Source organism: Platalea leucorodia (genome assembly GCF_965183815.1).
Source record: "Platalea leucorodia genome assembly, chromosome: 9".
Lineage (NCBI taxonomy): Eukaryota > Metazoa > Chordata > Aves > Pelecaniformes > Threskiornithidae > Platalea > Platalea leucorodia.
Window position 1 is genome coordinate 38,475,436 of NC_138831.1, and position 17,880 is coordinate 38,493,315.

Consider the following 17,880-nt stretch of genomic DNA (forward strand, 5'->3'; position numbering starts at 1 on the left):
TCAGTGGATTTCTTTTTAAAGTTCTCATACAAATGAGAAATGCATGTCCACTGAAGTACACTTTTTGGTGTTTTATGCTACAGAATGACTAAGAATGGGATTTAATCAGTTTTTTTGAGGTTTTTTGTTTGGTGGTGGGTTGTTTTTTTTCTTCTCCCAACAGCTCTAACAATTTCCTAGTTTAAAGGCTACAGAAACTGTAGAAATAGAGATTACATTAGATATTCCAAAGGTTCATACCACTATGTCACTTCATGACTTAAAAAATAGAAGTCCTAGAATCATTTAGGTTGGAAAAGACCTTTAAGATTATCGAGTCTAACCGTTAAATCCTATTTCTATATGTCTTCAAATGCCCAATTTTGTCTGTATTTACAGTGGTATGGGATTGCACTTCACTATTGTCATTTTTGGGTACCATGCAAATGCTATGGAGAAAGCTTTAGAAGTAACCTAGCTGCAATGAATTATTCTGCTTTCAAATTTGAATTTTTTTTTTTAATTACTCTAGAAAATTTACATGCTGTTTTGAGAAATTACCTAAATGTGCAGCTGCTCTTCTTTGTCACCAGTCCCAGCCTGACCTAATTCATTACCTTTGGCTGGAACACATATTTATTTGTTGGGTTTATGCAGTTTTTATATGCTACTGGATAGATTTTCCTCTGCTGGACCTGCACCTGAGAGCAGTGGTCTGAGGGAACAGATTAATTAATCTAATTAATTTTAATTAGATTTTCTAAGGACATGAATAAATTTTCTTTTTCTCTTTTTGTAGTTTAAGTGACATGGAAAGAAAAGGTTAATATAAAGCCTATTGTACATTGGTTGTTTGGCTTTATCATGGCACTTTATCTCGAAAACCCCTTTCTTTGGGTTACACAGTATGAAAACTCAAGCTTACTGAAAATGGAAAGTCTCTGTCAAGGAATGTTGTCATCAAGCCAGGAAGGTCTTTTTCTTCTTGACCAAACTAACAACTCTTCATTAGGCTAGTAGAGATATTGATGAATGTCAAGATTCTACAGATTTCAAGATAGGTCCATTTTCAACACGAAATGTTGGGTAGTTATGTAGCTTTCCTATTAAGGACTAAGTATAAAACTAAGCCTAATTTATAATTAAGATAAAAATCTGTGTATGTAAAAACCCTTTAAAAAATGCTTTCTAGAAATCTGCTTGTTACTTCAGAACTTTACTCCTTTGCCACTACAAAACTCTAAGCATTTACCCAATGAAACTTGCATTTTACCTTGAGTAGATGAGTAAAGCCCATTTTACCTTAAGAGAAAAAAAAAAAAAAAGCCTACCTCTTGAGCCAGCATTTATCTTCTTATGCTACTGACTGTCTTTAAATCAGTGGGCATGAAGCAAGGTGCTTGAGAGCAGGATCCAGCCCAGTGCTCTTCCAGGAGAAGCAGCTAGAGCTATCTGGATAATTAGGGAGGGACTTTCTCCCCTGCTGTGGTGTGGGTAGATGGGCAACAACTCCAAATCTTACTCTCTGAAGTAGAATTGAGCAATTAAAACCAGACTGAAACAGGATTTGGTACAGCTTAGGCAGCTTAGAGAGAATTTGAACTTCTTCACCAAAGAGGTGAGATGGGGAAATTTCTACAGTTAACCAGATGAGGTGGAGCTGAGTGTTGCATGCCACCCCCCCAGCTGTGTAATACTAGTGGTAATGTTTCACATTCATGACCTGATTCTCAGCTGGTCATTACGAAGATGTTCACAAATCCTTTGTAGCATACTCTGTAGCAGGATGCTGGGTTTTAAAAACATGGAACAGTTATCTCAACTGTCATATTACCTAGTGCTCTGAAAATTACTACCATCGGTAAAATCCATCTGACACCAAGTCTTTGGTATCTGTTTAATGTGACAGCAAAACATGGTAAAGAGAAATGTTTGAATGACTTCTTGTACAAATATTTTTTATAACTGTTATATGTCCTAAATATTTAAAATTGTTTCATAGTCTTAAAATCAACTTTAAATATTGTTCATTCAAATGTTTTCAAAAACAGATAATTAGAGCTTTTGCAGTACTTAAATACAGCTAGGTCCAACTAGAGAGGGAGGGGGACCCATGTAGTCCTGGGATTAAGCACACATCAGGCATGTTCTTGAACTTGCACTGTTTGAAAAAGAAGCATAACTTTGAACTTGATGGTTTTAAAAAGTAGCCAGGAATCCTGCATATAGTGTGGCATCACCTAGCAAAAGGACCATTTTTTAATTTTAGTCTTGCTCTATTACATTGAAGTTGTGGCCAGAACCTGGTTCTGCTGTGCAGGCAGAACAAGGAACAAGTTGTTATCTGAAGCCATAGTGATTTAGGGGCAACAAAGTGTTGTACTCTATATCTTTACCTAGGAATGATGGGTATTTCTTAGTGGCTGTGGCTGAGAAAGCCCTGTAACTTTAATGCTGATGCTGCTCCATTTTAGTCACCCTGATTCTTGTTTGTGTTTCTTCTTGGTGTGAAAATCATCTCCAGCAGAGGCTGCCCTTCTGTTGGGTGCATGGATAAGTCATTGTTTTTCTGGATGTTGTTAAGGCCCCTTCCTTTCATCGTCTGTACTCTGCACCGTCTCAGAAGAGTCACCAGAATTGCTTTCATCATTACCATGGCAATAAACTTTCCTACGCATCCCCGAGGGCCGAATCCAAAAGGTTGGAAATAGCGTGAAGGAACCTGCACAGAATAACATGAGGAATAAACTTTAAGACAAACTTTTCTTCATAAAAGTAGCCAAAACTATGATGGAAATTGGTAGTAAATATATTCTGAAAAACTTGTGGAAACAATCTCTTAGGAGCAATTACTTCTTTCCTTTGCACTGAACAGCCCTCCCACCCAAGTCAGGCCGAAATACGGAGACACCTACAGAGGTATGCCATTTTAAATGCTAAGAGAGCAGGGAATGTAAAGTTAAGGAGTTGAATTCTGCCCATGTATTTCAGTCTGTTCATCCTGTGAACTACAGGGATTTTACCACAGACTGTGAAATGGAGTGAAGCTTTCACTCTTTAACATACATTAAAGTTCATTAAAAACTTTTTCAAAAAATGTTCATTATAAAGCTCATAAATGTCTGAGATACAGGCTGATGCCTTGTCTAAAGATAATCATAAAGCCATGCACCTACTACAATTGTCATTAAGAAGCTAGTGTTCCTGAGAATTAATTTGTCATAAAATGTAATGTCAAAAAATTTATTTGGTATCTAATAGAGAGACAACATTTATAAAACGATTTTCTCCTGTCCTATCAACAAAAATGTGAAATGCAGGATTCCCAGAACTGTTGAAGAACGCGCAGCCAGCTTCTGCTACTTTTGTTGCCATTGAATAGATCAGTTAACCAAAACAGTCCCAACTGCTTGAATAGTGCTGCTAATGAGGTACGAGTTACTTGTTTATGAGTAAGACAAAGCAAGTCTGGCTATAAAGAAATTAGCTTTCCTTTAAAAAAGTAAGATATTAGCTGTGTTCTGACTTCCTAGTTAACCCAAGAATAGAATTGTAAAAGTTGCTTTGTATTCAGTGATCTAGAGAAAAGTGTCCTTTTTTGTCGTTTTCAGACTGAGAAAAATGTTTTCCGTTTAAAAGTTTTTCAAAGAAACTGAGCTGTACTTTTTGAAAAATGATAGGTAAATACAAGTGTTTATAATACAGAGCAAGTACAGCAGCTGGCAGTGCAGCACAATGGCAAACGCACAGCCTGGGAAAATGGAAAAATGTTTAGATTCTAACAATGCCATTTATGCCATCGTAAGTAATGGTGTGGATTGCTATTCACTTAGAGAACTGTGTGAAAATTGTGCCTGCTAGAATAATTATGTGGCAAATAGAATGCATCAAGTCAGATAGAAAATGCATGGTGAAATATTTGATCAAGGGGAAGTATTTTTAGTAGCAAAGCGTACTTATAAAATAAGCAAGAAATCCATTTTGATAGAAATACTTAGAATGAAAATAATGGGTGGCAAAATGGAAACTACTCACAGTGAATAGTTATTTCAATAAATTTAATCACTTTCTCTCTTGAATTTTCTACAATGACTTTTGTCTTGAGCTGTTGTTTTTAATACTGCGTGCAGAGTTTGCTATGGGTAATCAACCAGCTGTTTAGAAATGTTAACCAGGTTGTCTAGTGCTCATTTGTGTGTGTGGCATACACGGTACTCCTAGACTTTTGATAGGAAAAATGTAAAACTTAGAGGTGCATTTCTGGCTTGAACATTCATATCTTTTGTTTCTTTATTTTCTTAAATAAAGAAAATCTTCAGGTTTTTTTACTAGTAAGCCCATTTTTGGTGTATCAAAGTGGGTCATCTATTTATTTCTTTAAAACTAAAAGGACTGTCTGTGGACGCTTATGTGTGCAGCTGCTAACATCTCAAAAGAAAAAAATTTTGCCAGGTAATAACATTATTTCCTAACTTTTTTAGTTAGACAAAATGAGAACTATGACAGCTGTAGAAAACATTAACCCTTTAGCTTCAACCCCATTCAACCTTAATATTTGACAAGCCACTAGAAAATATAAGAGAAAGCTTGCATACCAGGAAAATGTGTGTATCTCTGATAGTAAGGCTGACATTCTGCAGTTGAGATTCCCTTCATAGAACTAAGTTGATTATGCCCTCCACTCTTGCATGGCTGTTTATTCCAGAGATCTTTCTAATTCCCTCACAGGAGTGCTAACCAAACCTTAATATTTCATATTTTGTGCTCTCTGTCACAGTATCTTCTGCTTCCATTTGCACTGGTTAACAGTCAAATCCAAACATGCCATAGAATTAGTCTATTTTCTTTAAAATAGAGTTTTAATCTCTCTGAACAAATACAGTTTTGCAAAATGATTTGTTTAATCAGTAATCAGAAGACCAGAGGTCTAAATGAAGGTAAATAATCTGAAGGATGTTTTACAATAGTAGGGGATTATCAGTAGGAAAAAAAGTTCACATATTGCTTTTGATACGGGTCTCAGTAATGTGGACTGAAGAAAATTCTAGTTCTTTTGGGAGTTCAAATATAACTTAAACTGAAATGCTGTGCTGAACTGGTACTGAATTACTTCACATTTGCAGTACTGAGTTGGTTAAAATTTAGGATTTTGGTCTATAAAAGACGTTTATTTAGGAATAAAAAAAAAAAAAAAGGAATAAAATGGGTGCTCGATTCTCGGTCTCTCAGGAGTTACTATGCTGCTTCATCTCTCCAGAGAATCCTCACGTGGCCTCAGCTCTGTGTTGTACTGCTTGCATGGCTCTAACTCCCTACAGCCTCTTTACTTTGTCCAATGTCAGGAGATATAATGGGAACTATGTGTGTTTTTGACAAATTTCATCGGAAATTTTTAATCAAAATTAAGATGTCTAGGAAAACTTTGCTTTCAATATCATAATCATTTTTTAATTAAAAGACACTTTGATAGGAAAATATCTGCCCAGCTTTAATAACAATAATAATAATAATAAGCAGGACATATAGCTAACTAGGCACTTAGACGAAGGGAAAACAGTCTTGTGGTCACGAAGTTCTTGATCAAAATAAGAGGAAGATATATTGTCAATAAATAATACCCAATTTCCTGTAAGAAATAAGATAGAAAACTTACATTTTTCTCAAAATTTTCAAGAGAAAACTCATTTGGCTTTGGGAAGTACTCAAGCTTATGCATACGTCCGATATTGAGAATAATGTTTGTCCCCTTTTTCACAGGATAGCCATCAATTACATCATCTTGTAAAGCTTTTCGCATGATCAAGTCCACAACTGGCTGGTATCTCATGCTCTCATAAATAAAATTCTCCACGATTTTTAAGCTTGACATGTCATCACTTTGTATGTCTCTGTCACCTTGAGGAATAAAACAGATGGTGAAGAAATTGGTTATGAATTTAGTAGCTTCATCATACAAATACCAAAACATTTTTGGAAGATTCTCAGTTCCTGAAATGGTAGGAAGGATCCAACAGCTTCTAAGTAGTTTTATGTAGCCTTACATATTTGGGAAATCTGGTATATTGTTCATCAGCATAAACCCTTGTTTGTTAATCTACGATTTGCTCACCTTATCTTCTTAATACATTATGAGTCTTTGTTCTGCGTTCTTGTCAGTGACTAAACTCTGAAAGTCCTTCTCTGACTTTTGTATGACAGAGCAACAAGACACAACAAAGAAATCTTGTGAGAGCTGACAGCAAATGGAATCTGGGAATAGTCTGCAGGTGGGAGATAACTTTGTAGGGACCTTAAATTTTCACCATGTGATCGAGTTTGGCTGGGTGGTTGAGTTTGGCTGAATGTACAGCTAGGTGCTACTGTGGGCTGACTATTTCAGTTACCATGAGTAACTTCCTCCCAGCTTGATTCCATCAGCAACGGTATCAACGCCATGACGTACTGCCAGTGGGAGCCTTACTCTAACTTTCAAGCCACAAGCAGTTCAAGAACTACAAGCTGACCAGTGCAGTGGTAGGTTTGCAAGATAAAAGGCAGCTTTGCTACCCCAGTTGGCCATTTACTTAAGGAAAAGGCAACAACATTCTACTGCCTTAGGCTACCAGAAAGGAATAGGGAAGATGAATAAGTGAGTACTCAACTCTCATGCGAACAATAAAATAAGGTTTATTAAAGGTACCTTAGAAAAAGAGTAAAGGATTTGTTATACACTTTCCAGTGTTTAACTGACCAGAAGTAAATGTTGAATTCAAACAAAAGTAAATGTCAGGCTTTGAATGAAAGGGAAGAATACAAATTTGGAATATCTTGATTGTGTTTTGAATAGTTAGTAAGTAGTCCTTAAAGAGGCAACCAGTTTGATATCAAAATGGTTGACAGCAGAATATAATTTTAATTTTCTCTAATCTTTCCCTTCTGTGGTCATAGTGAAACTTAGGCAGGTTCTATATATATATATATATACAGAGAAATATTGGTGATTAAAAGTACTTGACATGAGTGTCCCCTTTTGCTATTTCAAGCAAATGGAAAATAATTTCAATGGGATTTATGAGGTGAGTGCCGATTTGCATTGCTGTTGCTGAGTAGTGAATACAGTGCATTCTTTCTAAGAGACTGTCAATTCTTATGATTCCTATTTGAATTTATCATACAAATTGCTCATCTTCTTTCATTTGATCTTGAATAAAATCTTTTACATATAATGGTAGTTCATATATTTTACAGCAAATGCTTCTGTTAGAAGAAAATACTTAGAATTTTCAGCCTGTGAATAATCAAAATTAGATCACTGCTGAAGCAAAATTATATTCCCACATCACTGACTTTGCAGCTCCTGCTTACCCATAACAGTTTCAATTTCTCTCATCATCATCTCTTCCACTGTGGGGTGCTCTGCAATCAGTATTAGCATAAAGAAGAGAGTCACAGACAGAGTATCAGGAGCAGCAATCATCATCTCCAGCACACACTGGTTCACATTCTCGGCAGTCAGATCCCCTCTGTTCTGAAAAAAAATTGGAAATTTTGGGGAAAATGTTGATTGCTGAACTCTGATGCTAACAAAGGCAGTAGAACGGGAAGGACCTAGAATATCTGCTTTGAACAAAAGTAAAAATCTTTATAGTCTTTCTATCTCATATGCTAAATAGCATTTATTTTTTGTCTTTCAGAGAAAAACAGAAAACTCACATTTTGATGGGGGTGTATTGTCTCACAGAAAAGCAAGAGTGTGTTCTTAGCTCAGATTCTTATTGATTTATTGCCTTTCCTCACAGAATTTGTGAGCTGTCAGAGAATATACAAGATAGGATCTACATAGCATTTGAAACCTTTGCAAACAAGGCAATACATCAAGATAAAATTACAGGGGTTGGGGGAAGACTAGATGCAAGAGTTTTAAGGAAGCTGTTTAAGCTATGAAAAAAAATCAGACAGGCGCCTGTTCCCAAAAATGCAACTATTCAATGTTTGAATTGCTGTTAGGGACTCCCCAGCGCCCAGTAATTTGTATCCCTTTATGATGACGTGACTTTCAGACAGATGCATGAAGTTTAAGTTGCGAAGCCTGTGTTGTTAGTGACAGGAGACCATCAGGGAAAAAAAAAAAAAAATCAGTTAGCCATATTTTGAGTACATTGCCAATACCTGTGCAAAAATCAACTGGGACGCAAAATCCATGTGTTCATCCAGCTTTTCAACAGTGGAAAGCATTTGTCGCTTCTGTTCTATTAGGATTTCCATTGCTCCTTTCAGATCCTTGCTGAAAACAGATAAAATCCAACATATCGATTAATATATGCGGACTTTTAGTATACAATAGGATATGATTAGAAACATAGAGATTGTACCAATAAAAACATCTAAGAATGGCAGAAATTGTCTTCCTCAGAGTGGTTATGTGGTTCTGCACAGAAGCAGTAACACTAAGGCAACGTATACTTTCTTATTATTTCTTACTAAGTAATAGCTTGTTAGTTTGGACTGAAATCTTATTCTCTTTTTATGGGATAGACTGAAAAGGATGAAAAAAATGCCTGTATATGCTATTAATGAATAGAGTTTTTAAAGATTTATTAACATTTCCAAAGAATTTGTTTATTTCCTTCTATTTTATACTGTATTTTATTGGTAATAAAATGAACTTGGAGAACATGAGGGATAATTTTCTAACATTTATCTGCATAATGATGTAGATAAATGTTAGAAATATTGTACTATCTTGATGGTAGAGTTGACCTAAATTTTTCATATTTAAATAGTCAGCAATACCTGTCAACAGTTTGTATTTCAGTGGTAGAAAAAACCCAACAGTTTTTTTAATTTTATTTGGGATTTTCAATTAGCTATAGATTTGAAGGCAATTCTTTTTAAAAGGATTTTTGAAAAGTTTTTGACTGAAATCCTCAGGCTTTCCATTTGTGTTTCTTATTGTTGGGATGCATTTAAAACTTTAAAATTTTAACTTGGTAAAGTTCTCATTATTTATAACATTTTTTTAATGTATTAGAAATAGCAAATGGCCCTTTTTGCCAACTTTATCAGAAGAATATCGGAAGTCATCGTATCCTGTGGTGCTTCTTTGCATTGCTTTAAGTCCAGCAATCTTTATCATTTCTTTGCAGTAGAAATTTATGAATATGTCCATTTTAATGGGATTGCTTTTGAAATGTCAATATTGGCCCATGGGGGCTTTCTAGTAATAACTGGGCCACCACAGTTAGCTATTATTAGAATCACAGAATAAAGCACTAATCAGTGCCATAATAAAACAGGCAAGCAAATGCTAGAGAAGGTAGATCTTGTGTCTAGCTCATAAGAGAGTTGTCAATTACTTCAGATGAACCTCCATCTTTCCCTTAAAGCCTTCATGTTATATAGCACTATCAAAACAATTTATTACACATGCTTCATAAGTAGTAGTTTTTCTCACTTAGATGGAATCCAAATCCAAAATGAACAAACTGATTGCTAGTTCTTTTTACAGCCAGTCCTCTTTTGGCAGAAGACAGCAAATGAGATCATAAAAATAGAAGAGGCATTTTGTATTTTTGCAAAGAGGAAGATGGCAAAACATATTTGTTCCTTATTTAGGAGAAAAAAACCTTGAAATGGATTATCATGCCGAGCACTGAGTTTTAACTCAAAAATGAGTTGTTGACTCAAAAATGCACATTGTGGGCACCAATAAATAGAATTATTCTCAGGGGTCAACTCTTCTGGGACAGTGCCATGAATGTAGAGCCGTTTTCTTGTTTTGATGAACTGTAGCCTACTATTTGACTGTCTCTGACTAGATAGCAACTGTCACTTCACCCATATGATGGCTTTTCCTTGTCTGTTTGAAGTGAACCAGTGATTTCAATTTAGTTTCACATTTGAGCTGGCATTAACTAACATTTTGGTGAATAAACTAGGACTGAATAGACAAGGGCTTTAAATCGTCCCCTGAGATCAGCCACTTATAGCACCAGTGGCAACTCTTGTTCTGTTGCTATCTTGGGTCTACAGATAGGGGACTTTGGCCAGCCACCTTTGCAAGTTTCACAATTTATTTTCTAAAAGGCAGAGGAAAATGTCAGGGAAGATGTCTTTCTTAGAAAGAAAGAAAGAATCTTATGCACGTGATTTGTAAAACTGTTGGTACTTACGCTGCCTCTTCGTATCTCTTGCACAGCCAAGAAATCTTAAAAAAGATGTCGGGCTTTAATAAAAGTGCTTGCCAAGCATCAAAGTAGTTCTGAATCTTAAGTACAATGGCACTTTCTGAAAATAGACATTAACAAAAAGCAGTGTAAAATATAAACCTCAGTAGTCAAATAACACAAATACTTCAGAAAAATTCATAGTAAGGCCCTGTTCCCTACTCTAACAAGTAGTTCGGAGGAATTTGATGAACAATTGGGTTTAATATGTGGTAGACAGCATCAGGAAACATTCGTAGCACACTGTAGGAAAGGTAGAGATCTTTGTAAAAACTCATGGTAGCTAGCTAACAGGAGATAGTGGTGTGTCAACCCGAACCAAATAGTCTCCCACAGGAGAGCAGAAGCAGAACTCTTGCAGCATATTGAAATGGGATAATTTATACATCACGATAATGTTATTTCTGTCATATGTTTTTAAGGGTGAAGAAATCACAGACGACATAAATTGCCAGGTGAACTTTTGAGGGCAATCATTTAGTTTGGCGGAAAGATTTCCGATTCTTACATGCATATAATATTGGAATTGTACCAACTCAGTGCATAAAAATCTCTTTAAATGGTACTATTTATTAAGGTGAGTGTGACAAGCTAAATGCATATTTTTGGTCATACATAATTCTCTTTTATAACTAAAATCACTCATAAATAAATTTCAATTAATTATATGGTGATATAACAGTCTGTTCTTGCTCTGTTTTCTGAAACAAAACTTCTGAGTGATGTCAATGATTTTTCCTTGGACATGCACTTTAGATCCATCATATGATATAAAAACGAAGCTGTTAGTACCATCCAAAGGTATCCCAAGAAAAAGCTTGTTAGATGTGTCAAGCATGATCCGTCTCATAAGATTCAACACGTTGATGTTTCCTACTTCAGTGGTTACTTCCTCTAGTTTGTCCAGGTGATCAACTGTTGATTCAACACAAATTGCTATCATACGCACAAGACCAGGACCAGAGAGAGCTGAAATACATGGGCAAAATGATGAAAAGTTTGGTTAACTCTCATACCTTATTTATAACTTATCAACTGGTGATAATGGTGTCAATAAAATGTAAAACATTATCATGTGAGTCACTGGTATAAAATAATTCTGAAACTTGCTGATTTATCATCTTTTGAAAGAAAAATGTAAGCCTTTTGAGTTAAAATGGCAATGAACTCAAGGCCCAAACTTTCCTTGCATCCAGCCACTTTGTATCTCAGACACACATTTTACGCTAAATTCATACCATGTTAAGGAAAGATATTTGGCATAATTTATGCTGCCTCTCTGTGTGGGCGGGTATCCATGTCCTCATCTGCATTACAGGCACTGTGGATGTCCTGGCTTATTGCTTACAATGACACTGAGCAGGGAAAATAGCTTGGGGATTCATGGGAAGGATGACAGGCATTTCTGAAAACATAACTCCTGGGTGCTCTTAAACAGCATGGTAGCTTTGCAGTAAGCTACTGGCAACCTGTAACGTTGCAGTGGACATACTGAAGCCTAGCCTGGCAGTATGCTGTGTGTTAGCCTGCCTTAGTCTGTCCACCTATGAATAGTGGAGATAGTGTCGTGATGGATTTATTGCATTTTAAGAATTCAAAAGCAACTAAAAGCCGGGGTCAGTTCTGTTGCTATGTAATTCAGTGGGATTTTGACAGGCTCCAGCTGGAATGGATTCAGATACTTTTTGAATGACTTTGGAAATCTTTCCTTAAGTACTCTATTTCATTTACTTTTCCATAAAAGAATTGCTGTAATTGCCTCAAGGACATTATTTTATCAAATATATGTTGAGAACCATTGTATATTTGTAGCTGAGAAAAGATGAGGTCTGTTTTGTAAACAGAAAGAACTGGTAGCTCTGGGAATAAGTAGAAAAATACTTTTTTTTTTTTTTTCCCCCCCTGCCATCTTCAACCAGTACAAAGTTGCTGATATTTTACAATAGCAAAATCATGTAGGAAGGGCCCAATTGTCATATAGGACTACAGCTATATCAACAAAATAATATAGAAAATTTAAACCAACAGATAATTAATTTCTTTTAGATGCTGCTTTACTTTCATTTTCAGGTTCTGGAATTGCTGTCATAAACTACTGCAGTCTCAGCTGGTGGGAATATTTTCTGAACCGTGGAGCCTGCAGAACAACTGTGGCAGTTTTGTTAGGAAGGCTGTAATATCATTGGAAGTAGCTAATTCTAACAATATGCAAATACTGAAAATTTTCAATTTATGGAAAGAAGGTGAATCAAAAAATTGCAGACTCATAAAATAGTAACATTAGAGTTTATTTATGTAATTTCCTATTTGATTTCAACCTAGTGATGTTAATTGCTTCAATCTTTTTTTTCTGTTGCTACATCGATTCCTAGCATACTAAAGGGATTAATAAATAGTTCTGCTGTGCAGATCATCTGAATTAATTTTGAAACTAAAGCACTTTTTTTTTTGCCATTAGAACAAGAAAAGTCTTTGAACTTGGTGGAGGCTGGGATAAGAACAGCCAATTACATTTATGGAAGTGCCAGCTGAGGTAATGTAAATGCTGGACTTGAAATGTAAAAAAAAATTAAAAACATGGCTTGTGGGCATCATTTAATTTTGTTTTAATTGGATGAGATTAAGAATCTGCAAAATTACTTCAGGACCATTTCAAATAGCATATTGCGCAGGAAAAGTGTGAAAGAACATGTGCAATAAAATATTTCTATGTGATATATAAAGAGAACCGATTTCTGTAATTTGAGTATGCAAAGAACAAACAGCATTTCAGAAAAGACTGTGTGCTACGGTGATGCAGTGTATTAATGCACACTGATTTACCTTTGGTGAAAAAGGGTCGAATTTCTTTCCAATGTGCTGGGTTGTTATTAAATATGATCCCATTTTCATACATGCCAATGCGCTGTAATCCAAGCTTGCTCCCAAATCGAGAAACATAATGCCAATGTTTCATTACATGGAACACACTTGAGGATCTGGGAAAGAAACGGGGAGAAAAAAGTCCGAAACCAAAATGCTGTTTCAGAGATTGTATATAGAATTTTTATTCTGACATTTCATAGTTGCTCTGAAGTGTGCTTGCTGCCTTGCATTCTCAATTTAGCAGGAAGTACAATGCTTGACATTAAATGTTGTTCCTTTTACATAATTAAAAAACTTGATGATAAATGCCTTCAGAATGTATATTAGAGCAATGATGTGTTCTGTTCAGATTTAAAACTATTTTTCAGTTAAAATGCAAATGGTTATCAAAAGATTTTAATCTGAGTGGTGTGTATACATAGAAACATGTAGATATATAAGATACCCTCCGGGAATGATCAGTGTTAGATATTTCTATCGTGTAAAATATAGATATTTCAGACGTGTAAAATATTTGACAGTTGATAATTTCTTCATGACGCATATTAAATTACAGCTATACTGGAGGTATTTGGTCATTCCCAGACACATACAGAAAGCATAAATATACATGCATCATTTAAATATGCAGCATCATAATACGATGATATGTGTGGGATAAATATTCCTAAATAGAAATGTTAGGGAAATCCGTGATATGTATGATTCTTTTTACAGTTGACAAGGTTTATTTACACATGCTGGCAAACAGGTTGTGATCAGCATTATTGCTTTAAGATGTGATTTCCTTTAGAGGGAGCTAGCATTTTAGAAATGTTGATGTGATAAAAACCTGGTCAAATGACAACCAACAAAAAGAATGAAAATCAGAACAGAAGTGAAACAACAGACTACTTTCTTTACCATGTAGCATACTCTATGGACCAAATCCCAGACGTCTTACATGGGTTAGTTTATTTTTTCAGTCAGGCAAAGTAAATGGGACTTTTGCTATTGACCTCAGTAGTGCCGGGTTTTCACCATAATTTTGTGTGACCAGAGGTAAAGTTAAGAGTGAGATGCTATATGGTACAAATAGACAAACATGGATTAAGGACTGGAGTAAAAACAGGGAGGTGTGTGTCTGCAGGTCCAGCCTTCCAAGGAATTCAGCATATTCTCTCTTTCCTACCCTTCCCCACATCTGCTCTCTCTTCTAATTTCCTTAAAGTTTTTTTTTGCGTGTCAAGGAACATCATCTGTATTTTCATGAACATTAAAAGATGGTGTTGAATTATGACAGTTGTCCCCAGGAATGGAAAGGTGCAGTAGGCTCATTTTGCTTCCTTCCATTCCACACATCTACACAGGAGACATACAATAATGTTTTAAGGAAGGATTTTGACATATGACCTTGTATAAACAGATTTTCCTTATGGAACTATTTAATTAAGTCCTCCAAAAAACAACATCTGTTGTAACCAAGACTGCAAGTCCTTCTCTCTGTGTATTAGCATCTCAGTATGATTAGATTCGATGGTAAAAATTCAGGTGATGTTGGTGGAAGTAGTATCCTTTTACAGAATTCAGGTTGTTTAGTTTTGCAGTGAATTTATGATCCACGGAAAACTTTTTTCTACACTATTGGTTTTTTAAAAAAAGTTAAATACTAGTGCTCTATGTACTGTCAATGCTTTTAAACAAAAAATATGTGTGAAGAAAAGTGATGTATTGACTATAAAGTCTGATGCAGCTGTGGCATTGTTTATCAGCACTCCTGATTTGTTTCTGATGAATTGGTAGTACAAAAAGTGGAAGACAGCAATAAGAGTTCAAAACATTATAGCACATTAGCTGATATTTACACCACCTATGTAGGATAGGAATGTAAATAGTTTTCCTGTCATGATTACATCTTTTTACAGAGGTAAAAACATCCAGAGATGAAGCTGACTTGCTTCACATGGCAAATCCTGTGGTAGTCCTCTGTACTACATTGACTTTCAAAAGCTTTTATATAATGAAAGCTGAGTATGGATTGATTGACATTGCTAATAAAAAGCCTGCAATTCTTTAATCGATTACACATGGTAAATATTTTACTCCCCCCCCCCCCCCCCCCCCCCCCGGCATAACTCCTAAGCATCCAGAAGATCCAATGTAAGAAGAAAGCAACCATCCACTGGAGCTAATAAAATGATGCTGTGGTTTAGCATTATCTTTAATACTGTGTGCAACTGAAATCTATGACTAAGCCCACTAATTGGAGTGGAATTACTCATAATCCTATAATGCTGCATTTGCTTAATTAACTTGCTGAATTGGAGCCATAATCTTCAAGCATTACTCCCATTTTAAGGAGAAACTTAAGAACACAGTAAACTAAAATTTTACTTAATCCTGCATTGCAGTCAGTCTAGGCTCCTGTATAGTATGTAACGCTAACATTAAATGGAATAGTAAAAGAGACAGTAAACATTTTTTAGGATTGAGCCACAGTGCTTAATCTTCCTTTCCATGAAGAAAAGGAGAGAATTCACATAGACTTCAATAGTAGTGACTTTAAAGAAACAAAAGCTTAGAAAAAGGTCTGTGAACGGCAGGAAGTAAAAGGTTTATGTTAGGATAATTTTTGAAAATAACTTCAATTCTACTTTAGAAAAAAAAAAGTGGCAAAGAGGTTGTAAAAATATGAAAAAGCTCTTCATATTATTAAGGATAGAAAATAAGGATTTACTTGCTAATTATAAATGTTTCTTCACCGCTGATCCAAACTCTCACAAATTCTCCATATGTCTTATTGTAGTAGTTGCAGGCATTACCTACTCCCATCCAGAGAAATCTCCCATGTGAAATGAGGGGACCGATTCCCATGCAGTATCCTGGCCCTAAGAAAGAGGGTAAGAAAAGTTTGGTCTCAGCAGTGCTCGCTGACAAGAATATACCTCTGAGCATCACCCTTTTGAAATGAGCTTTTTAACATGATAGTCAAGGTCTGGATTGGGCCGTTCACATACACAATCCCATTCTGAAGTTCTCTCTTAGAGAAACTTGCATCTTCGTTGTTGAAGCCTCACTTAACATCTATGGAAGCCTATAGTCCTTTCAATGTACATACAACTAATGACATTCATTACTTTTCTATGCAACTTCAAATTGCTGCTTTGAGATTGCTTACATTTGGAGGGACAATGGCTAGATATCAGAAAGAAGAAATGATCTAGAAAAAATACATATTGTTTATTAATTTGTGATTTTAACAAATCCTTTGAGTGATTTTTGTGTTGCAGTGTTATAGTAACACCTACAAAAGTCAATATCCTTTTGATGTAATTAAATGTAATTAATTACATTTCTCTTAAAGTCAGTAATACTAGAGGGAGAAAACAGATATTTAAAGGAAAAAGTACTTTTACTGCTGTGAACTTATGAAAACGTGCTTAAGTAGGAGCTAAGAATGCATTAATAAGCATTTAGTCAGCAGAGTTCTCAACTAAATCCTTCCACTGTAACTCAGCACCAAATTTCCCTCTTACAACAAAAAAGAGAAAGTGGAGACAGCAGGAGAGAATTTGCCTTTAATTACTTTTAAAACAAAGTTTCATTATCCAGGGAAAGCTTAATTTGCCCCTTTTGTCTGTAAAACATAAATCTAACTCCATAAAACAAAACAAATTAAGTACTTACAAAACTTTTGTGTACTGTTTAAAAACGTAATAGTTGCTTACAGCTCCAGCATTTACTAATAGGAATTGCAAGAACCCAGATTATTTAAATACCTGCAAACTTAAAGCATATTAATTTAGTTCTATCTTCTTGTTGATCCATTCAAGCATTTAAATAGAATGCATAACCTTCTGTGAATACTTTCCCTTGTTCCCTAACTATTGAAGAATTTTAGCATATTGAAGGATGTTTGGCAAAGATCTTTTCTTAGACTTTTATTCAGGTGCCACTGTATTGGTTTAGGATTATTCATGTCAAACACCTTTGCGAGATGTGCACACTGTTCTCATTCATGCTGTAGGTCATTGCATAGCATCTAATGAAAAATAGACTGAGTCAGTAATGTCTACCATAAACGCCCAAAACATTACGGAAGAGGCCCTCTGAAAGGGAAACCATTTGATGTTGTTCTGTTCTGGACAATCTTCAGTGCCAAACATGGAGCGAAAAATTGATAATCTACTAAAATCTGATTTCCTAGATAATAGTTTGTTTCTAGTAAAGACAATTTAGCTTTAAACTTAAAGCATGTAAAAAGTAGTTTATAAGGCACATGAAAACATGAACATATAGAGTCTGTAGAATGGTATTATATTAAGTTAAGTTAATTTACCTGGTATTGAAGAAGTTTCTTCATGATTCCATATTAGAAACAGAAAGCACATGAGAATGAGTATGGGCACTGTGGCCACTGGCATCGTATCTGGTACTAGGCTGGTGATGTTGTAGTGCATTGGATTCAGAGTTTCCAGTACCATCTTTTCCAAGAGATTCTGCTTTGCTTTAGAGAGAGAAAAGGGAAAGAGGCAGAGTTTTTCAAAGCTCAAAGATATATTCAGCTTTAGTCGGTACCTCTCAACCCCTTTGTAGGTCTTGTAAATGAGCAAATTAGCTCTTGAGGTAGCTTTATTTTATAATGAGAGTGGCTGCCGGGACTGCTTGCCAGGACAAGCTACATCACAAGTCGAAACAGGCATGCAGCAGACACTCTTTCTGCTTGGAAATAACAAAGCTTTTCTGACCTTGATATTGAAGCATAGTTTTGGATACTTTGGCTGACAGACCTCTTATCTCTGATATTGACTTGGCTGGCCAATACTGAGGTTTACTCCTTGCAAATTGCTAA

The 17,880-nt window shown here is 35.5% G+C and overlaps 1 protein-coding gene across 1 annotated transcript; it reads right to left on the reverse strand.

Annotated features, from left to right (window-relative positions):
* Window positions 1-2,449: 2,449 nt before the first annotated feature.
* CYP19A1 (cytochrome P450 family 19 subfamily A member 1) lies at window positions 2,450-17,512 on the reverse strand (the record flags this gene model as incomplete). The annotated part of the gene is made up of 9 exons (XM_082322590.1): window positions 2,450-2,701; window positions 5,633-5,874; window positions 7,324-7,486; window positions 8,128-8,242; window positions 10,131-10,245; window positions 10,977-11,153; window positions 13,008-13,162; window positions 15,766-15,916; window positions 17,368-17,512. 9 exons carry the CDS (start codon window positions 17,510-17,512, stop codon window positions 2,450-2,452), a joined length of 1,515 nt encoding a protein of 504 aa, XP_082178716.1.
* Window positions 17,513-17,880: the final 368 nt, after the last annotated feature.